The sequence below is a fragment of the Aquarana catesbeiana genome, linkage group LG02 (genome assembly GCF_042186555.1).
Source record: "Aquarana catesbeiana isolate 2022-GZ linkage group LG02, ASM4218655v1, whole genome shotgun sequence".
NCBI classification, from domain to species: domain Eukaryota; kingdom Metazoa; phylum Chordata; class Amphibia; order Anura; family Ranidae; genus Aquarana; species Aquarana catesbeiana.
Window position 1 is genome coordinate 308,495,932 of NC_133325.1, and position 23,637 is coordinate 308,519,568.

General features: G+C 40.4%; 1 protein-coding gene across 2 annotated transcripts in view; it reads right to left on the reverse strand.

The window, feature by feature from the left end:
• Positions 1-23,637, reverse strand: part of TMEM131 (transmembrane protein 131) — a 317,376-nt gene that overhangs the window by 104,394 nt on the left and 189,345 nt on the right. For both annotated transcript variants that reach the window (XM_073614647.1, XM_073614646.1), the window contains exons 12-19: positions 13,984-14,092; positions 11,028-11,136; positions 10,151-10,304; positions 9,891-10,061; positions 7,510-7,620; positions 6,109-6,243; positions 4,659-4,763; positions 1,968-2,054 (exon numbers count right to left, since the gene is read on the reverse strand). In XM_073614647.1, the coding sequence (XP_073470748.1) occupies positions 1,968-2,054; positions 4,659-4,763; positions 6,109-6,243; positions 7,510-7,620; positions 9,891-10,061; positions 10,151-10,304; positions 11,028-11,136; positions 13,984-14,092 (981 nt within the window). The remainder of the gene's footprint in view (positions 1-1,967; positions 2,055-4,658; positions 4,764-6,108; positions 6,244-7,509; positions 7,621-9,890; positions 10,062-10,150; positions 10,305-11,027; positions 11,137-13,983; positions 14,093-23,637) is intronic.

A 23,637-nucleotide genomic window follows, 5' to 3' on the forward strand; every position in this document is an offset into this window, starting at 1 on the left:
TATGCAACACTTGGACTATGTAGACGTGGTGTATCTGGATTTTGCAAAAGCATTTGACACAGTTCCCCATAAACGTTAAATGTACAAAGTAAGGTCCGTTGGCATGGACCATAGGCTGAGTACATGGATTGAAAACTGGCTACAAGAGTGAGTTCAGAGGGTGGTGATAAATGGGGAGAACTCGGAATGGTCAGGGGTGGGAAATGGGGTCCCCCCTCTGGTTCTGTGCTGGGACCAATCCTATTTAATTTGTTCATAAAGGACCTGGAGGATGGGGTAAACAGTTCAATCTCTGTATTTGCTGACAATACTAAGCTAAGCAGGGCAATAACTTCTCCGCGATGTGGAAATCTTGCAAGAAGATCTGAACAATATAATGGGGTGGGCAACTACATAGCAAATGAGGTTTAATGTGGAAAATTGTAACATAATGAATTTGGATGGCAAAAATATGAATGCAATCTATACACTGGGGGGAGAACCTCTGGGGGAATCTAGGATGGAAAAGAACCTGGGGGTCCTAGTAGATGACAGACTCAGCAATGACAGGCAATGCCAAGCTGCTGCTAACAAAGCAAACAGAATATTGGCATGCATTAAAAAGGGGATTAATTCCAGAGATAAAACGATAATTCCCCCGCTCTACAAGACTCTGATCTGGCCGCACCTAGAGTATGCTGTCCAGTTCTGGGCACCAGTCCTCAGGAAGGATGTACTGGAAATGGAAGAAGGGCAACAAAGCTAATAAAGGGTCTGGAGGATATTAGTTATGAAGAAAGGTTGCGAGCGCTGAACTTATTCTCTGTGGAGAAGGGATGCTTGAGAGGGGATAGGATTTCAATTTACAAATACCATACTGGTGACCCCACAATAGGGAGAAAACGTTTCCGTAGAAGGGAGTTTAATAAGACACATGGCCAATCATTAAGATTAGAAGAAAAGAGGTTTAATCTTAGACTGCGTAGAGGGTTCTTTACTGTAAGAGCAGTTAGGATGTGGAATTCCCTTCCACAGTCAGTGGTTTCAGCGGGGGACATTGATAGTTTCAAAAAACTATTAGATAAGCACCTGAACGACCACAACATACATGGATATACGATGTAATACTAACATATAATCACACACAGGTTGGACTTGATGGACTTGTGTCTTTTTTCAACTTCACCTACTATAACATGTCGCCTGAACAGTGAGGACCATATTTGTGATTATTACTTCTTTTATTCACAGAAGCCTAAAATGGAAACTTTTTCTTCTTCACTGGTAGGTGGTTTACATAAAGCCTAAATCCAAAAAACAAAAGTATTGCAGCTTACCAGTCATTAGATGTGGTAGCTGCATTCATTTACTTTTTTCCAGGTGTTCTCCCTTATTTTAAACTTGTGATCCTGTCTTACAGGGACAACTCTCACTCACCGCACTAACTACGAAGGAGCAGTATCGTCAACCTAGGGTTCCCTTCTGATTTCTACTACAGACGCTCCCCCTCTCCTCTTTTCCAATACATAAAGGAGAGATGTTTTGTAATTCCCAGAAAATAACTGTGAAAGCATATAATGTTGGATATATAGTGAACTGCCTACCAGTTTCTGCTGAACCACTGTCACTGCCACTATGTATATCTTTGTTAAGACCTGGCGTTACCACTCCCTGTAGACTACCATATCCCATACCAATGTATCTCAACTAGTCCTCAAGTACCCCCAACAGGTCACGTTTTCAGGATTTCCCTCAGATGAAAACGGCTGTGCTAATTACTAAGGCAGTGAAACTGATCAAATCACCTGTGCAAAATAATGGAAAGCTGGAAAATATGACCTGTTGGGGGTACTCGAGGACTGGAGTTGAGAAACATTGTCCCACACCACATACTCCAAAATAATGCCCACCTGCAGAATTCATAGACATCATATAGCAGTTATCAAAAAAAAAATTCACACATTTGCTATTTGTGCAAAAGCGCTTACCGGAAAGGAAGGAGGAAGCGTAATAATCTTTGGGGAACAGGTCAGTGAACCCACGGCAATCACTGCTTTTACAGGTATTGTCAATATCTAGAGATGGAAACAATGTTGATTAATGTCTCTCAGTTTTATATTGGTTTAAATTCTTGATTTTAAAACTCAAATCAGATATAAAAATAATTGGTTAGATACATTTTGTACTAATTGACCCTATATTCATAGTCTTACCACCACAGTCCTGTTACAGCAGTTGTACAGTGTGGCTAAATATGAACGTGCAGTTAAATAGGCAAAAAAGTTTGGCCTAGTCGATTTGGTAATATAACAGGTCTAGATAGACATGCCCCTTCTTTCCTCAAGCCCTTTAGTTTGTGAGAATACATCAGAAATGTGACCAGTATTTAGTTATGCAGGAATAGAACACTGGATTAAGAGGGCCAATCGCATATTTCCACTGAGAGAAAACAGTATTCAGTAAATTTCAAGTATATCCATCTATATCATGCAGGGTTACAGTACTGTAGAAAAAAAACGGTTGGAAATTTCAGGCAGTATTAAACTCAAAAGCAAATCTTTATTATACTTACCAATTCTTAGAGGTAATGGCTGCATTAGTTTTCTTTTCAAACAAAGGGCCAGTTTATTGTCTAGGAGGGCCGAAGTGTGGCCAGCAGGGGCAGAAAATGTCATGGGCCTGGCATCAGTGAGAAAAAAAAAAATGTGGCCTCAGGGTTGGTGGTCAAAGAGGCGTAGTAGTGCCCCTAGCACGAGGAATAGTATCCCATTATTGGTATCGGTGGAAGAAATAGTGCTCCAAGGGCTGGATAAAGGCTAGCAAAGGGGCCGCAGTTTGGAGACACCTGATCCACACCATAGGCACTCTAGTACAGAAAGTGTGTTACTGGCCAGATTAACAGGGGAAAACAAAGGGAGAAGGCGTGTAAAAAAAAAAAAAAAAAACCTAAATGCAGCCATCACAGCTAGTGGTAAGCTGCAATATATTACATTTTTGTTTTTGAGTTAAATGTGTCACTTTAAGTTTGGTATTGGGTATAAACATGCTTGAACTCTCACTAAGTAAAACTATGCCATGCTCTCAAACTAGTGCTTTTTTTTTTTTATTTTATTTTTTTTATTTATTTATAGCGGTTTATTAACCACTTCCCACCCTTAAGACATATGACATCCTGGACTTTGAATGGAAATATCTGAATGTCTGCAGGCATCATCCAGATTTTTTTTTTTTTCAGCTAGCGATTCCCCCATATGTAAAAGCCATCTTAGCAGCTGTTTGGCCACTTGATTGCTTTTACAGGGGGGGTAGGAACGACATCCTCCGGCACCTCTCCAGGCTTGCCCATGCGATCGGGGAGCTAAGAGAATGAATTTGCCACCGGTTTACCACAGAGCTGACCATGGACCAGATGGTCCCCAGCCATCTTTGTGACCTTTGGAGGCCGGAAGCGGTGTCAGGACGTCACTTCTGGCACTAGCAGATGTAAACAGACTTTTTTTGCTGAAAAGCCTGAGATTGATTTGAATTTTTGGATCTCAGGCTTTCCAGCATAGGAGGAGAGATGTGGGGACTTATAGACCCCATTTCTCTCTCAGTAAAGAGGACCTGTCACACCCTATTCCTATTACAGGGGATGCTTACATTCCTTGTAATAGGAATAAAAGTGATCAAAAAATAAAAAATGAATTACAATTATGAAAGCAATCACTGTTTACATATGCATGCTAGACCTATGTGCGCGTTGAGGGCACTATACTTTTTTTTTTTAAACTGTCTACTTTTTTTTTGGATCCACTTTATTGCTATCAGAAGGCATGAACAACCTCCATTCTGATAGCATGGGCAGTGACAGTTACTCTTTATTGGGAGACCTGGGGTTTATCAGACCCCTGATCTCCCACATTATACTCAAAAGCATCTGATCAAGTCAAGATCAGTTTGACCACATGCTTGCTTAGCCAGTAACGGCTAGTAAACAAATAGCCGTAACCAGTAGTGACGTAATTTGTCTTCATCCGTTACACAGAGGAGGAGAAGGAACAGATATTCCCTCTGTCAGCAGCCAGCCCGACTGAATATAGTGGTCCTGAGCTCACCAATTGCATGGAAGAGCCCAGTAACGGCAGCAGCTGGGAATGGGGTGGGGGGCCTTTGCATCCTGTAAAAGTGATCAGACTTCTGTAGAGGTCTATCTTTTGAAACACAAAACCATTCCAGATCTTTCATAGAATATAAACAACTAAGATACCAATTCAAAAAATGCACAAGATAAAAAAAGAAAACCTGTGAAAAAGCAATGAAAAAATAGGGGTTTTATATTCTTAGTCAGCCCGTCATTTTCTTCACGTTCATGTTCACTAAATGTACATAGTTTTGCTAGATTATATAACAGGACAGCAAGACAATGGTTGAGACACTATACATAATTTAAACAGAACTTCAACAAGCAATTAAAGGTAAGGAAATTGAATAATTTTTACATCCCCAAAAATAAGATGGGAGGTTGTCAAACAAAACTATAAATAGCCTAGAAATTAGAGGGACAAGCAATGAACAAACTTTTATTGGCAGAAGAGTAAATATTTATCTACTTTAGAACATAGGATGCAATGCAGGATATAGAAACATCTGCTAAAGGGCAAAACTACAAAATAAGCTAAGAAGTTGCCTCTAAATACCTCATAATCTGTGGTGATTTGGATACCTCCATCAAAGGATCCTTCAAGATTCTTTGCTGTTAATGTTACTCGAAACACTGCATAATAGCCTGAAGTTAATATAACCTGAAACAAAAAAAATACACATTCAAGATTTAAAAAAAAAAAAAAATTTATTTATTTATTTATTTTTAGATACATTAATTTAATTAAATCTAAAAATGATTAAAATAATCCTATCATGACCTATACATTTAAAAAAAAAAATCTCTAAAATATACTTCTACATACGCTTGAATACATAGGGCAGCCATATTTGCTTATACCTTCTGCGTGTAATGTTGGTTAATCAGTGCTGGTTTGAAGACAAGATATATTAGATGGTGCAAATTACATTTAATAAGTTCACCTTTATGTAAAAATACATGCACATATTTTTGTTGAAAAAGGAAAAACAATGTACATTCATTATTTTTTCCAGCAGGAGCCTGGAAAGCATTGCCCTGCGATCAGTAGACCATGGGTGCCATGTGGGCTCCTGCAGACATGTCCTCTGGACAAGAGGGTTCATCAGTGCCCCCCTGCAGCCCACTGAAACTACAAGTCCATCTGCCCGAGGGGAAGACAGCACCTCTAATTTGTTCATTCAGAAACTAAATGAATGACACAGCTGTGTGGGCAGAGCCCTGCACAGCACTGATCTTTTTAAAAGGTGACAGCAGGTGCAGAAGGAAAACCCCTCCCACTGTCAAAGGGGGAAATGAGGCAGGAGCTGCCCCCTAAATACGGGTGGAACATGTAACATGTTCCAAAGGTGAACTTATCCTTTAATATGCAATTTTTAATATTAACATGTTAATGAACTATAATAAATTCAAATATTTTTAATATTGTGTACATTTTCTTTACAGTTTTTGTTTTGCATTATGGACTGCCTACTGGCACCCCTATTAGCAGCTAATCTATGTATTAATAACTTAAGAAATTGCAGAAAGTATTTTGGCTTATCTGTAAATGCAGAGTATTGAATACTTTAAATTTTTAGCCCTCGTTCACATTGGAGCAATTTGTCATGCGATTTGACAGGTCAAGTCGCAGCCTATTGCCGACAATGGCACTTTGCGGCACTGCACCGATTTGCAAAAGTAGTTCCTGCACTACTTTTGCCGATTTTAGGTGCGACTTCAATAGACATCTGTGCATGAAGCTGCACAAATGTCTTTTAAGTAGCACCTGAAATGGCATTGACCTGCTACTTTGAAATCGTGCGACTTCAAGTGACGATTTCAAAGTAGCATCACTGTGAACCAGGTCTTACACACACACAAAAAAAAAAAATCTGTGCTACTCTATTTCCCTTTAAAAAACTGCTAAATCAGACAGCACAACCTGTTATAAAACCAACATCAATACCTTTAAATCTATAAAGTGCTGCACTACGCTTTAATGAATACAAACACACTACACTTACTGAAGTACGATCTGATGCAGTGGAGTTTTCAATCTCAGGAAGGCTTGCTATTATGGAGGTCCTGTTTCCCCTGTCTGTAGTTAAAAGGTCTATAGCAAGACTGTCTCCAATTATGTGCCAACTTTTTAATGCCAGCTAAAACAGCAAACATGGACAATAAAATAAGTAATAGTAGCAATAACATATTTTGACAGGGTAATTTAAAACAACATCATTACAAAATGTGCCCCAAGAGAAACGGTTACTGAGAAAAGGAATAAATATAGTCCATGTACTTCGCTTCAATATCTCTAGTCTGATAATACAAATGTTTAAACAGACGTCTTAGAGATGTAGATGGGACTGTTAAAACAAATAACATTTTTTTAAGTAATCTACTGTATTGTAAAACTAGGAAAGAAAAAAAAACAGGGAAAGTAGTCAGTCACAGCTCCATAGGTCTAACCAAAAATCTTATATGGCTTCCAACTTTAAAGTAGCAAGGACGGATAATGTGTATGTCTGAACACCTGGCAGCAATACACACTTTTCAAAATGGTGACCTTGTCTACTTTATATTGTTTTAATAAAATTAATGATTACTTTTGCTTCCACTACCTACACTAAATTTGGTTCAAAGTAATTAGAGTTTATAGTACTCTGAACTATTACATAACTATGAATTTGATGTGGTTTGTTTATTTGCAGTCTATGAAAGCTAGATTTTGTAACCGAGGCAAAAAGTAAAAAAAAAAAAAAACATGCAAAAGCAAAAAAGACAACCTATTATCCACACCAACCTTTTATATACATACACATTGAAGTTGTTAATTTAAGAAAAATGTATTTTTACCATACACTTTAAAATATTAACTGAGGCAAATTTATAACACATGAAGGGATTTTCCTATAAAAATATTTTGTTATAGCTGCACCTGACCTCATTTCCTGAGAAAAAACAAAAACAAAAGGGACTATAGAAATGGAAGCATAAGAGTTTATCTGCAAGTTAAATGTGGTACTGTGAAACAACCACATAAGTTTTATTAGAACCAATACATTTGAATAGTCAAATAGTATTGCATAAATGGTAGCTTAAAAAAAAAAAAAAAATAAAATAAAAAATAAAAAAATGGAGCAATCTTCCAAATTCCCATTTTTAAGGGTGATCCAGTAACTTGAGTACTAAAATATATGTCTCAGCAGATGAATAAAAATATATTTAACTCTGGGGAAAAAAAAAAAAAGTGTTTCCATCGTAATTACACATTAAAAATCTGAAGGCATTCTTGTATACATCTAGGTATACATCTGAGCAAATAAATTGTAAATATCAATCAGGTAAGACCAGCAAAAGGATGAACACATGCTGGGAAATAAACAATTACTATAAACCATTTACAGAAAAAACATGTTCCTTACCTCAATGGGGTTGCTATTTATAATTGCAATAAGAAGACTGCTAGATTCTGCAGCACTTAGAATGCCAAAATCTAAGAAACGTTCTTCTGGTTTTGGTGGTAAAATGAAATACTGAAAAGAAAAAGGTAACTCATTGGTCAGTAATTTAAAAGTACATAAAATAAAGCACACATGACCCCCAAATGAGCCTTCACCATCAATAGTGAATGTGTAATCCTCTTTTCCCATTAACGTGATAAAAAGTAAGCCCATTAGAAAAATAATGCAATGCACTTTTGTTTAGTTTCTTGAACAGAAAAGCAAACCTGCTGGGCTACTGCAAATACATTTAAATAGAGACATTGTAAACATAACAGATGACAATGCAACAACTTGGCTTGACACCTGACATTGGGTGATGGTGAACAAGCTCAGGAAATACAGTATTCTATGCAACAGGGAACACATTTTTTAGAAGAATTCTAGACACAGAAGCAGCCTAATTCAGATAATCACCTAGAGATAGGGCTGTTCATTTATCCAATAGATATGGAGCACAATTCACAAAGCTTTAAAACACAAAGATATGGGCATTTATTTTAGCCACTGTGAAATTTTCAAATCTCATTGCTTACAGATAGAAAAAAACATAACTGTCACTTTCTTTAGCATCCCTATACTGGTGTGTTTCTTTTATGAATTGAACTTATGTTTTGTTATGAATGTAATCATTTGTAATTCAGTTACTACTGTGGAAAACAGTCATTTGGCCCTACTTCCTTGTAGCTTAGCTTTTACGTGAATGAATCTAGAGATCTAGACAACAATCCTGTCTACTTAAAACTTCAAGCACATTAAGGAAAATGTATCAATACTGGAGCAACTGTGCATGGCAACTAATCAGCTTAGATCACATTTTCAATGCTTTAGGCTGCTTTCACACTGAAAGCGCCGGCTGTTATCGCTTCCGGGCCGCAGCACTGTTTAACAACATGCCGGCCGCCCGTCGTCATTGACGGCGGCACAAATCACTGTAGCTGTACGGTGGCAGCTTTAAGGGGTATAGGGGGCGTGCACGCTGCGTCACTGAGGAACCAATACCCGTACCTTACTGCCGCAATGTCCGCTGGACACCCACGATCGCTCCTGACAGAGCAGGAATGGGGATCTGTGTGTGTAAACACACAAAACCAAGTTCTGTCAGAGGAGAGGAGACAGAGTGTGATCCTAGTATATAGGAACACCGATCGGTCTCGTCCCAGTCAGTCCTATCCCCCCCACAGTTAGAACACACACTTAGGGAACAGTTAACCCCTTGATCGCCCTAGTGTTAACCCCTTCCCTGCCAGTGACATTTATACAGTCATCAGTGGCTATTTATAGCACTGATCGCTGTATAAATGTCAATGGTTTAAAAAAAAAGTGTCAAACGTGTCCGATCTGTCCGCCACAGTGTCACAGACCCAATAAAAAAAAAAAAAAAAAAAAAAAAAAAAAAAAAATTGCAGATCACCATTGCTTGTGAAAAAAAAAATGCCATAAAATCAATAACCTATTTTGTAGGTGCTAAACTTTTGCGAAACCAATCAATATACGCTTACTGCGATTTTTTTTTTACCAAGAATATAAGAACACATATCAGCTTAAACTAAGGAAAAAAAAATTGTTTTTGTTTTTTAAAAATTGACATTATAGCAAAAAGCAAAAAAGTTTTGTTTTTTTTTTTGGAAAATTGTCGCTTTTTTGTTTATAGTGCAAAAAAATAAAAACCGCAGAGATAATCAAATGCCACCAAAAGAAAGCTCTCTTTGTGGGGAAAAGGAATTTTTGCGTACAACATCACACGAACATGCAATTGTCAGTTAAAGAAACGCAGTGCATTATCGCAAAAAATGGCCCGGTCAAGAAGGGGGTAAACCATTCTGGGACTGAAGTGGTTAAGCGGCGCTTTTAACACCCAAAAAAAGGGTTAACAAGTCCAGTTTTGCGGCACTTTGAAAGCACTGCCCATTCATTCCATTGGCCAGGGCATTTTGGGAGCGCTAAACACAGTGCTCCCAACCCGCCCCAAAGATGCTGCTTGCAGAACTTTTCCGAACATTCCAAGTGTGAAAAGTCACACTGGAATGAATGGGAGGCGGTTTTCAGGCACTTACCAGAGGCTATTTCCAGCGCTAAAGCACCTGAAAACCAGCTCACTGTGAAGGGGTCTAACCGAGCAAGCTGAAGATAGAAGTTCATTGGTTGCCATGCATATCTTCTCCAGATTCTGCCTCCTCCATTTTCATAAATTCCATACACTTTGTCAAAGGGTATGTGTACAACAAGAGTAAAGGTTAAAAAAGACCTTAATACAGTATGTGGGTTCTGTGCTCGGTTGTAGAGAATCTTGTCATACTTACATCTAGAAAGCCTGTGTAAGCTCGAATGGGAAGATGAAACTTTGATGCATTGGTAATAAGCAATATATTGCTGTCAATATGGACAGAGGAGGTGGATGGTATGAACATTAATGAGAATACATATCTTGATTCACCGGGAGGAATTAACACATGTGAAGTAAAATTCTGGACCTGCATTTAGAGGGAAATAAACAGATTTTTACTGCAAGAATTTTTATATCTGAAATTGCCTGCTGCATTTTAAAGGTCATTAACCTTACTTTAAACATGAGCTTTGCATCTTCTGGAAGCAAGACATCATGAATGAGAACCGCAAAGTTAAAGGTGTTTGTCAAGTAGATCGGTCTCTCTACTGGATCAGAGGGACTGTCCCGGATATGAAATAAAGTGGCTATGTGATCAAACCCCAAGTACCTGTGAGTGAAATAATCAGTCTTTTAAGATGAGTTATAAGAAAGGCACATGTATTCCTAAACACTATTAATAAAAAAATCTGTAACCTGCTTGCACCATATGTCCAGTACTGTATGAGGTGAAGGATCTCCCTGCTGAAAAAGGAGGCAGGATGGCTTCGCAGCATAGAGAGACTGGCACATTCATGAAACGTTTACATTTAAAGCATAGCTTCATAACTGCAACCACTGAATCATGTAATGGAGCAATTCTGAGGTACTGGTATGAATGAAGTGCTGTATAAGACCTTTATCGCCATGTGTGGGCTTTGCATATTGAAACTATAGGATAGGTGGGCATATAGCAGAATAACTATGGCTAATGTCAATCAACAGGTATGTGACATTCCAAGGGTCAAAAAACAAGAATTAGGCTGTCTATGGGCTATCCACTATGGCTAAAAAGACAGGACCACCTCAAGTTTGAATAAACCAGGCTTAAATTGGGTAGAAATGTTTAGCTTATACTGCATTGTTCATACCATCAATCATAGATGCACTGTGGATCATTACAAATGTATGTACTTGTATGCACTGGCTAAGCAAGAAGTCTACTTTAATAGTTATTATTCAGTAGTTGACCATTAACCAACAGCTGAGAATATTTAGAATTTTATGAGGCAGAAAAAGGATCCATTCATGTCATTAGACTCACAATTATGAAGCTTGAGGACCATTTACTCACCCATCCAACACTTCAGCTTGATATGGAATTTCAAGTTTTGAATAACTCTTTTCTTTTGCTTTAACTGTTATTTTTCCAGAAAACTGTGAGGGTTTCTTTGCTCTTGATGCTGCACAAATAGAAAAAATGTGTAACTACCTAAATTAAAACATTTAAAAAGTAAGTGAGCAAAACAGTGTTGTAAAATACATGCAACCAAGTTTCACACTGGCATAATGTACATTTATTAAAAGTACACATGAAAATATAATAAACAAATGCCTCGTCGTGTGATGATTTTTGATTGACTTGCGATTTCTGTTTAGATGACTAGTATACAAAGTCCCCCCACAATTCATATTAGGCCTTACAGGTCTGGTATGGAATTCGAGGGGGAAAAAAAGAAAAGAAAAGAAAAGAAAAGAAAAGAAAAGGGAAAGAAAGAGTGAGGTTCTTACCATAAACTTATACCAGACCCTTATCCAAGTAGCCTGGAAAGCAGGCCATTAAAAAAAGAAGGTGATGAACATTCCCCCTCCTCTTGAACATCAGCTTTAATGTTGTTATAAAGGCTAAAGTTTTTTTTTACCCTAATGTATTCTCTGCATTAAGGCAAAAGATCCTTAAGGAATGGGATAAATTTATCCTTCAAAAGGAAACTCTTTGGATTGAGCAACTTAATGCTACTCGATTGCCGGGGTTAAACTAAACTCAATCCTATAAACCTTTTTTGTAGTTTATCGTTATCGCCTTACAACTTGACTAATCAATTCCTGCTCCCTTAATATTGGATTTCATATGAACACCATGGTTGGCAATATTACAACGTATCCCTCCTTCCCTATTTCTTACATTGCATTAGTTAATTTATGTCATTTATTTGCTACGTGTTCATCTCACTATAAAACATCTAGTTGATGTTGTTTTTCTGTTGCAATATCACTTCATAATTATAGTTATCAATCTCGTTTTTATTTTGAAAAAACTTCCCTAGCTTACTAAAAATACAAAAAATCTCCTTATTCTATTCAATAAACAATATAATACATATAATTGATACTTCTCTAGAATGTGGGTATGGCTATACTGTATTTGATGTTTTATCTATCTGTATTCTAATGCTAATTGTTATATTTGTTCAATATAATTTGGTATATGTTTATTTTATTTTAAAATTGTCTGATGGCTCTGATTTGACACGCTTCTTCCCTGTTGGTCCACTTGCTGGCATTGAGGCATTTGGCCTACCGTGTTTGACCGCATATCGTCGCTCTTCGCTACTTCTCTCTGGGCCAGATGTGCAGCGATTGGCGGGGTTCCGGGGCGACTTCCAGTCCTCCGTGATATCCACCTCTGCTATCGTCACATTGGCTGGTTGCCGCCGCGTACACGGCGTCATCCAGCGCATGCGCGGTAGCCAGCATCACCTCCGGCCGGGGGTGACGCATTTCCGGTTGGGACTAATTAAAATATATATACATATACACACACATACATATACACACACACACAGACATACTAATATATATAAATATATATACACACATAATATATATATAAATATATATACACACATAATATATATATAAATATATATACACACACATAATATATATATATATATATATATATATATATATATATACATACATACATACATACATACATACACACACACACATAATAAATATATATATATTAATAAATAAATATATATATATATATATATATATACATACATACATACATACATACATACACACACACACACATATACAATATATATATATATATATATATATATATATATACATATACAGAGCTTGCCACTTATCACTACCAGATGCTAATACCAGGAGATATACACATCACGCAGCGTGGCTCTAATTTTGAGGTAACCGCAATATCTGTTTATTTAATTTAAACTTCCTTATCTCTTCACAATTAGCTTGTCATTCATTTGACGCTATACTGTCTCCCCTCTTTTGTAGGAACCAGCCTCTCTGAGCCCTAAGCTTGTTTCCCTACAATGTTTGAACAAGCTTTGTAACTTTAACACACACACACTGATCTACATTATCAGCACTTGTGTCTCCCTAGCTGTATGTTGGCTATCTATCCCAGGATATATCCATACATTTCTTTGCTTACCAGCAAACTACAATGCTAATATCTCTGTGGCTGATTATATGGTAAGCCTTGTCTTTTTCACCCCTCCTTTTTACACCAGTATTACAATATTAACCTGTACTACAGTGTTGATCTCTTATTGTACATGCCTTCTAGCATGTATTAGTATCAGACACCACTTAGTAATATGTCTCTCTAATCTATAGTTTTGCATTTACTTCTTTATTTATAGACTCTACATTCTGGACTGGTTGGTTTCTCATCTACCTTCCTAATAGTCCGGCGTCAATTTTGTTTACATAAAGTATCTTATTTGTGAGTACCACTAATTCTACACCTTGCTACTTGTGTCCAGTAAAGAGACATCAGGTCACTATAGAAACCCCTCTATGTTCTATGTTTTTCATATAGGTTTAATAGATCTTTGTTCTCCTGAAGAAGCGTATTCCTACTCGCAACATGTAGATTTTGATTTTGAGAATAGGAGAAAGAGTAACATTTTCTGTCAAGTTTTTATTTCTGCCTGTTACACCATTGGGGAGATCTTCCCACATTCACTGTCCCTAGAAAGTCCCAACAAAAAACAGGGTTGCAAGTTTTAGTGCAGCAGGAAGGCAGAAATAAAAATAAAGACATTGTCAAAAGTTCTAAACCTTTCTTATTCTACTAGAAAATGTCTTTTCTCCACAATATGGACACAGACTGCAATAAGAACTACAGTGAGGTTCTAATCCTTCTCCACTTAATCCAAAAAACAAGTGAAAAGAAATGTTTAGAAGCTTTAAATACCAGCACTTGCATGTTACTTATACCACTCACAAAACCTCGAAGAAAACCACACCCTTACCATCAAAACTGATGCTCGCAACTTTGGTGTATCTGCTCTCAGAAGCTTTTAATGTTATTGGTTTAAAATAAACGGTTATGGCATCATTCTGTGGGGTTGCCCGGACACTCTAAATAAAAACAGAGTAACCATAAGTAAGCCTTAAACTACACACAAAAAAATTCTAACATGCATTACTGCTAGATAAAATGCAATTAACGTTATGAAAAACACCTTAATAAACTGCAATTAACTGCAAACTACAGTTAATACCATGAATAGTACTATGGTATTCGGAAAACCTTGACATTAGGGAGAAATTTCGGGCTAGGAAACTAGGTAAGGCTTCATGTACACTGGCTGCTCCTAAACTCATGTTTAGGAGCTTTTGGCTTTTTTTTCCAAAAGCCCCTAATCACAACTCAATAAAAGCTGTTCTGTTCACATACACACAGGCTTTTAGCATAGTTTAGGAGCAGCTGCATTTAGGGGAGGTTAAAACGCCCTCTCCTGAACAGGGAAGAATCGCGTTCAGGAGAGGACTGTTTTGGCCAAAAACTGCTGAATGTGGCAAAAACTTGTGTAAACCATGTTATTGGTTTACATGCATTTTTGCAGTGTAAGCGTTTTTTCCACAACCAGCCTCCAGGGGAAGTTAGTGTACATGAAGCCTTAATCACATTTGCAAAGCAGGAAAAATACATTTAGTAGTGGTACATAGTTATATATTTTTTTTTTATTGTACCAGTATACATTCCCTTCATGCTGATTAAAAAAAAAAAAAAAAAAACACATTGTTGGCCGAAATCCATTTTTGTGGACAACAGTACAGAACATAGCCATTTTACCTTAAGGTGAATGGACACTGGCAAACAGAACAAAGGACCTTTATATAAATCCTCTCACAGTTACCCTCCATTTTAGAAGCAAGAAGGGTAAAACGAGGATAGCGTGGAGGGCCCTATGTCTTGTACTGTACTCTTCCAAATGAATTTTACAGGCAAGAAAACTTTTTCTTCTTTATCATATGGTACAGGACCCTGGCATATTTCTTAGATAACTGGGCCAAAAGCAGTACATTAAAAAAATAGGGGTGGGCCAGTTTGGTGCCACAATAATCATTGGAATGCCCTCGGACTCAAACCCGCAGGGCAGTCATAGAAGGAGCTTTAGAGGAGGGAAAATAACTCAATCAACACTGATCCCACGAGTCACCAGATGATCCACTGCAAAAGCCTAAGGAGCTCTGGATCTGGCAACGAACCTCTTCAGTCTGTTGAAATAAATGCCACCTGTGTGAAAGGTTCTGCAAAATACATCCGGGTGAAGGGACCACTCTCCTTGGTCCAGATGCTGACAGGCCCCTTGATGGTTGATGTAGGCCACAGCTCTGACATTGTCTCGCTGAACCCATGTTGGCAGTCCTTGAAGCTGAGATGTCAAATGGCTCTGAGCACCAAAATGTTTATTGAAGTCTGGATTCCTCTGCCGAACAGGTTCCCTAAACAGTCAACATTTTGAAGACTCCTTGCCATCCGTCATGAGACTCTCCCATGTCATTGGAACAACTGACTTCCCGACTCCAATGCTGCATTGGGAAACCACCAACTCAGGGAGAGGTGGGCTGAGGGAGACAGACACATGGGATTGCTCAGAGACAGAGCCCGCTTGTCCCACTTAGCCAGGATGCCGAGTTGCAGCAACCTGGAGTGGAATTGGGCATAAGACATCACCAGACCCAGTACCCTCATGTAAAAAGCAAACCGAGAACTCATCTACCAGCACAAAAAAGTTATTTGGAGCTTTGGAGAGAAGAAAAACTGACAAAATGGCCTCTTTCTGCAGAGATTCATCCGAGTCAGAAGAGAACGCTCCATCTTCCCTTTTTTTCAGGTAATAAAACCTCATCCTACTCTCTTTCCTGAGACAGGGCAGGAGCCAGCACAGGTATAAAAAAAAAGAAACTGTTGTTTCATGAGGGAAGGCAGCGAAAATCCTCTGTAAAAAGCTCCCTGCACAAGAGCCACTGCAATCGAAAGTGGAATTCCATTGTAACATCAACTAATCCTAAAATGTCGTCCCCCCCCCCCCCACTACCTATACTGCCCAAGCTTTGCAATAAAAGATTTGTATACTTACCTATCATTTGTCCGCTCTGGTCCAGTCACGTGATCCCATGTGTTAATGAGTGGCTGCTGCAGGAGAGAGGAGGGAGCACTCAACATCGGCTATGAATTTCAGAAACTGTGATGTCACTCATAGGCTGCCATGTCCCAGCCATTGTTGGTGCTTCCTCCCCTCAACAGCTACCACTGACTGACACAGGGAAGTTGGAGCTGCAGATCACATGACCAGATCAGAGCAGACAGAAAACAGGTAAGTATATACCACTTTTTCACACAGGTTAGGCAGCACAGGTAGCAGGAGGGGGGGAGAAAACATTTTTAAGCACAGTTAATGTTAGACTGGAATTCTACCTGAAGTGACTTAAAACTTACCCAAGACTTTCCTCTCTCTCAGTATGAAAAAAGGCAGTAATGGTTTTTGCCCCAATATAAAAAAATATTTACATAGATATTCCTGGTAGCCCCCATAGGCAGGAAGGGATTGGCAATGGGACACAAAGGTGGATTTTTAAAGGGAACAAGTTTCTTACGCACCAACCTACAAAAGAACTCGGCTGCAATATTTAAAGTGGTTGTAAACCTCAGACATTAAAAATGAACAAAGCATATCCTTCTATGATGTGCAACTGCCTCAATCCAAAGCACACTGAGTGTGATTTCTGTTTGAACCCTACCTGCTCTATCTGCATAACCAATTTCTAACAGCTAATGCCGACTCCAAGAGATTGAGAGGGGGTAGAGGAGTGGAGCTCCAGCACACAGCCTATGATTGACAGCCTCCTCTGTGCAGGTTTCCCTATGCATTTGTATGGAGGGGGTGTGCCCATTTCCTCCACTCAGGTTACGGTCAGCTCTCAGTGAAATCAGATCCCCACTCCCTGCCTGCTTGAGCTCAGGAATGCTTTGTAAAATGTCTGCTTCAGGAGGCTGTAGAGGAGAGATGAGTGCAGATAAAATAAAATGTTATTTAGGAGGATTTGTTTCATCTCTGTGCATCTGAGGCATGTCACTTCAGTTGGCATACGTAAGGGTTTACAACCACTTTAAGGAGGGTGGGTTGACGACAGGGTATCCTCGTTTTGGGAAGAATATACGGGGTCTTCCGGGACTGAACCACACCTACACAGATCACCACTACCTTGGACCTGTATATCACCTTGCAGCTTACACCATGCACTGCACAACGTGCCAAGAAGGAGCACCTAATGCAGGGTCTAGTGCTCAAAGTAACTTTACAGGCCAACCAGGGTCTTCTAGAATTCTGGTGTACAATCCCAGTGGAGTGCCCAGGGTAGCAATCTGGAAACTGCGCAAGTAGCTAAAAGGGCTGGTACACAGCCAAGCTGGAGCAGAAAAAAACAAAAACCACAGGAGGAGGAAAAGAACATTTCTAGCAAAAAAAAAAAATACTGGGGATAACAGTCAGTGGGAGGGGTTATATGGGGGTCCTTACAGGTCTGTTTGCCAGTGTTCAATCACCTGTAGGTAGCAACATATAACCCAAATATCTACAAATATGCCTGTGTTCTGTACAATCAAGATAAACTGTTGATTGTATTCTGATCCCTATCCTATTATGAATTTAGTTTTCAACGCCAATAAGCTGGCTCTAACTTTTTCAGTCCCAGAAAATATTTAACAGGAAGACATAATTAGACTGTTCAAATCCATGCAAAGAATTATATAATGATGTGACAAATGTTCAGGCAGCTATAAGTAATATAAATCATTTTACAATGCTGTGTAATACATAAACCATATTTTAATTTGTAATGCTTAAACTTGGCACAGTCTACAAGATGCCATAAATCATAATGACCTGGAAAACATTAAAGTGTAGCAGGGGTCAAAAAGATGAGACATTTTGCATGTAATATTACCCTTCCCAAAGAGATTACTTTCAAATATCTTTACATGCCACATGCATGTCCAAACAGGAATGAAACTAAAAAGCATGGAAACGAGCAGATCATAACAAGATTAGGAAAAGCTTGTTTTTTAAAAATATATATTTTTTCGTCATACTTGCCTGTAAAATCCTTTTCTTTGAGTACATCTTGGGACACAGAGTCAGGCTAATATTCTTTACCTGCTGGGACATCCCAGAGCAATAGCCTTGAGAGGAGGGAGACACCCTGCCAAACAATAGTCATCAGAACTTAAACGGCAGCCCGCACTACACTGCGGCTGAAAGCCGAATCCTCGGCTGCTCGAACATCCACTTGATAAAATATTGTGAACGTATGCACTGAAGACCAGGTAGCTGCCTTACAAATCTGAGCCACAGATACCTGATGGTGAAAAGCCCAGGAGGTTCCTACACCCCTGGTAGAATGAGCTCTCACCCTAAAGGGAGGCGCTCTATGTTTCAGACCATAGACCTGAATGACCAATTGACGGAGCCAACAGGCAATGGAAGCTTTGGAAGCTGCCTGCCCCTTCTTGGGTCCTTTTGGTAGAACAAAAAACAAAAAATAAAAATAAGGAGTCTGATCCTCATATCTCCACAGATCTAGACAAATAAACCTTGACTGCCCGGACAACATCCAAAGAATGCGGTTGTCTATTCCACCGGAGTTTGAGAGAAAAAAGAAGGCAAAATAATGTCCTGATTTAACCACTTCATTACAGGGCATTTTCACCCCTTCCTGCCCAGGCCAATTTTCAGCTTTCAGCGCTGTCACACTTTTAATGACAATTGTGCGGTCATGCGATGTTGTACCCAAATTAAATTTTGATCGTTTTTTCCCCACAAATAGAGCTTTCTTTTGGTGGTATTTGATCATCTATGCATTTTTATTTTTTGCGCAATAAACAAAAAAAATTGACAATTTTGAAAAAAAAAAAAAAACAATTTTTTCCTCAGTTTAGGTCGATATGTATTCTAAGTATTTTTGGTAAAAAAAAAAAAATCCCAATAAGCATATATTGCATATTTTGCACAAAAGTTATAGATTTGTAATTTTTATTATTTTTTTTTTGTACTACTAATGGCGGCGATCTGATTTTTATCGTGACACATTGCGGCGGACAGATCGGACACTTTTTACACTATTTTGGGGCCATTAACATTTATAAAGCGATCGGTGCTATAAAAATGCATTGGATTACTGTATAAATGTCACTGGCAGGGAAGGGGTTAACACCAGGGAGTGCTGAAGGGGTTAAATGTGTGTCCTAGGGAGTGATTCTAACTGTACAAGGAACATACGATCATTTCTCCTCTCCCCCCAGCGGCCGCCGGGCACACGCATCGGGTCCCCAGTGATGCGGCGCGCGCTCTCCACAATGCCGGGAACGTCATATGACGCCCACCCGGTGGGAGGTAGGGTTCCTGCCGCTGTCATACTATACAGCGGTAGGGAACTGGTTAAATGAAAGGCCGACACATGCAAAATGTAAAAAGCATTAAAGTTGCACATAAACAGCAGAGCCGGCCGGCTACAAACAAAACCCGTCCTACCGAGACAGCGTGGTGACATGTATCCTCCTCCAGACGCGTTTCGTCATATGTGACGCTGTCAATGGGAAACCCATTGGGAGGACGGGTTTTGTTTGTAGCTGGCTGGCTCTGCTGTTTATGCGCAATTTTAATGAATTTTAAATGTAAGTGCAATACCAAATTTTATATTAAATACTGTTTGAGACAATATTATGCATGGCTGAGGTACTGAGTTTTTAAGTCTGAAATTGCACGGCACCAGGAGCGTTTGGAGAACTTATGCAGCCATTCAATCAAAGTTTGCCAGATGATCTTCCATACAAGCAAAGGCCTTGGCCGGGTTTAAGCCATCTGCCTGGTTTTGCTTGGCAGCTGGTAAGCGAGTTTTTCTTAAGGTGGGGGCACAATTTGTTGATCAAGCTCACTTTGGTGTCTGTTTTGGACCAGAATTGAACTGTCATTTCATCACATTTTGTTACCTACAAGCAATTGTTTGGATTCAACCTTAAAGCAGCGCAGCTTCTCCTTTCTATACTTTGTTTTGTGCATATCTCACAATAAGCTGCTGCTCATTGGACTTAACTATTTTTTTATATTTATTTTCATAAATTTTTTTACTGAGTGCGTTTTTTTTACCTTTACATCGGTGACCTAAGGGGGGGAATCAAGCGAGTTGCCCCTTGCATAAAGGTTCGGATCAGTGAATGGGAGGCTAAAGGCCTTTGGTAGAATACTGGTAGGGCCAAAACTTGACCGCTGATTGTACTCAAAGCCAATATGATTTCCACAGCTCGCTTTACAAAAGAGAGAATTCTCCCAATCACATATTTCTAAGGATGCCATTTTCTGGCTTCACACCAAGCAATACAAGTCTTCCAGACCTTATGATAAATCTTCCTAGTGACAGCTTTTCTAGCATTCACTAGAGTAGAGACCACTGGTCCAGAGATGCCATGGTCCTTCAACACCCTGGCTTCAATAGCCATGCCGTCTAATTTAGAGGCTGTAAATTGGGGTGGTATATAGGACCCTGAGACAGATCGGGCAATGTGGATGCGCCCATGGCCAGTCTCACAATCTCTGGGAACCAGGACCTTCTGGGTCAGGCTGGTGCCACCAGAATGACTGGAACCCCCTCTCTCCAAATCCTGCGCAACAAATGTGGAAGGAGAGGGATCGGAGGGAAAGCATAAACCAGGGAGTACTGGCTCTATGGAACTGCATCTGCTCCAATTGCCAGAGGATCTCTTGTTCGAGACACAAGCTGCTGTAGCTTGTTGTTGAACCTGGATGCCAGTAGGTCGACCTCTGGCCATCCCCAACGTTGGCAAATTTCCTGGAACACCTTTGAGTGTAGGGACCAATCCCTCGGGAAGATCCGCTGGTGGCTGAGATAATCTACCTTCCAGTTTTCTACTCCCGGAATACAGGCTGCCAATATAATTGGCACATCTCCCTCTGCCCAAGCTGGTATGTAGTTCACCTCCTTCAGAGCTGAAAGGCTCCTGGTTCCGCCTTGGTGGTTTATATAGGCCTCCACCGTCCAGGACCGTAGGTCCAGATGTACTGCCCGCAATTCTAGGATGTTTATGGGCAGGGTCTGCTCTGTCCCTGACCATTTCCCCTGAGCTGTGAGCCCATCTAGGGTCGCTCCCCAGCTTGAGAGACTGGCATCTGTAGTCTGTACTCTCCAAGTTACCGGGAGAAAGGATTTTCCCCGTCGCAGGTTCTGATCCTGCAACCACCAGTTTAGGCTTAAGCATGCCTGAGGAGATGAGCACACTGGATAATCCAGGGCTTTTCTTCCTCTGTTCCAAGCAAACAAGATGTCTTGTTGTAAGGGCCTGGAATGGAACTGGGCATAGGGCACTGCCTCGAAGGAGGATACCAGCCTCCCTAGAAGACTCATACAGAGCCGAATGGAGGATTGTCTGGTGCCCCTTATCTGACGCACCTGATCCTTCAGGTCACAGATACCTACGGGTGGCAAGAATACTCTTGCTTGGGCCATGTTAAGGATCAGACCTATATATACTTTAGACCAGGGATCCTCAAACTACGGCCCTCCAGCTGTTGCGGAACTACACATCCCATGAGGCATTGTAAAACTCTGACATTCACAGACATGGCTAGGCATGATGGGAATTGTAGTTCTTGAACAACTGGAGGGCCATAATTTGAAGACCCTTGCTTTAGACTTTGAGCTGGTCTTCAAATACCGCACGGTTTATATTATGCAGAACGAACCATTTCGGTCAGAGTCAGGATCAAAAGCCTCTGCGACTGAGAGGCAGACATCGACTGGATATCTTCTTGTCCAGATTGCTCGGAAGCAGGCTCATCAGCCGGGCACTCCACCCAATCCTGAGCTTTAAGCTCCTCCCCATCCTCAACCCATTCCTGCTCCAGACTAGGAGACTCCGTGGAGGGGGGATCTGTCACGCTTCCTGTCACCCTGCAGGATGGAGGCAATCATGCCAGAAAATCCTGTGCTCTAACTCGGCTAGGGCTGAGGACAGTTCATCCTTAGTGATAAAGGGTGAAGCAGCAGCGTTGACTGTAGGCACAATACCAGATAGGCGCAGCAGCTCAGATTGCCCGGAAGCCTCTGGTCCTTCAGGGGATACAACACTAGGGATACGACTAGGTTCATCAGGAACCACTGACATAGGTGTTCCCTTCCCTCTGGTGTTAGTCCCACTCCTCTTTTTGGAAGACATTTAATAGCCACAAAGAGTACTTGGGTGTAGTATTAAAACACCTCAGAAGGGAGACCCTTAAATAGGGCTCACCAAGCCCCTATGCAACAATCCTGCTAAGCACCTTTAGCCTGCCAAGCAACACCTGGTGACTGACGTGACCCGGGTAAGGAAAAATGAACCACTGCAAGTGTCTGTTCAGAGCCTGCTCTGTGTCCCACAGCTGCCTTCTGGAAGCACCACATGCTTGGCCTACACAGCTTAAAATAAGCTGGGTGTGCACGGCAGCACTCTGAGTGTATGCGCGGTCCCGGCGAACGGGCATGACTGTATTCACATACGGTGCGAATCCTCATGCGCCCAGTTAAAGGCTACGGCGGACGTGCGGAGAAGCAGCGTGCGCCATGGCCGCCAAACTGCCGGGCCCAGTGGCGCTCTTGCAACTGCACGTGCGCCATGGCGAACCAAGGCAAAACAGCGCACCGTCGTGCGCCATAATACAGGTAAAAGGCAGCAAGACACAAGCAAAAAAAAAAAAAAAAAAAAAGTACACTTTGCAAATACCCACAGCTAGTCCAAAACTCCACCGTATGGTTACCGCACACAGGTGTCCAGCTTTTAGCTAGCTTGACTGATTGCTACAATCACTGGGACACCCCACAATAATAAAATAAAGGGGGTTTCACTTACCTGTCCAGGGGCAGGGCCAATTAGAAACTAAGGTCCCAATCTTCACCCTTCACGGCGGGTTCCTGTCACTTGGACCTTCAAGAACTGGGTACCCTTTTAATGTTTAGGGTCCACTTGGACCTGTATAGCACCCTGCAGGAAATGCCTTAGCGCTGTAGTGTCCACGATTTACACTCCGCATGGTCCAGTGCCCGGAAACCACATTACAGGGAAAACCTCGCAGGATCTGGAGTCTTCTTTGTGAGGCTCGGGTACCATTTATCTAAGCATGAAAGCATGTGTCAAATGGATATGATCGGTCAATCCCTTGATTTATTTTGGAACCATTTGTGGGACTAGAGACCTGTAGCTTAGAGAGCTCAAACAAACCGTGCCATAAACCTTGCAGACACTGGTTAAAAAACGAAAGTACTTCCTGTATGGGAGGGGTTATATAGGGGATCACTTCCTGTCTGAGGACCTTTGGTCTGCCAGCGTCCATTGACCTGATGAAGTATAACCCAGCAGGTAATGAATATTAGCCTGAGTGTGTCCCATGATGTATGAAAAAGAAATTTATATTAAGAGTGTTTCATCGATATAAAATAACCCCTTTATGCATATTTATTATAGAGTAAAATCTTCACAAGCTACTGGGATTTACATAAAATGATCACCTAGATGCAGTAGTCTAGGAATGGGTGCTTCCACACATGATGATCCATGTGAAATAGCAAGC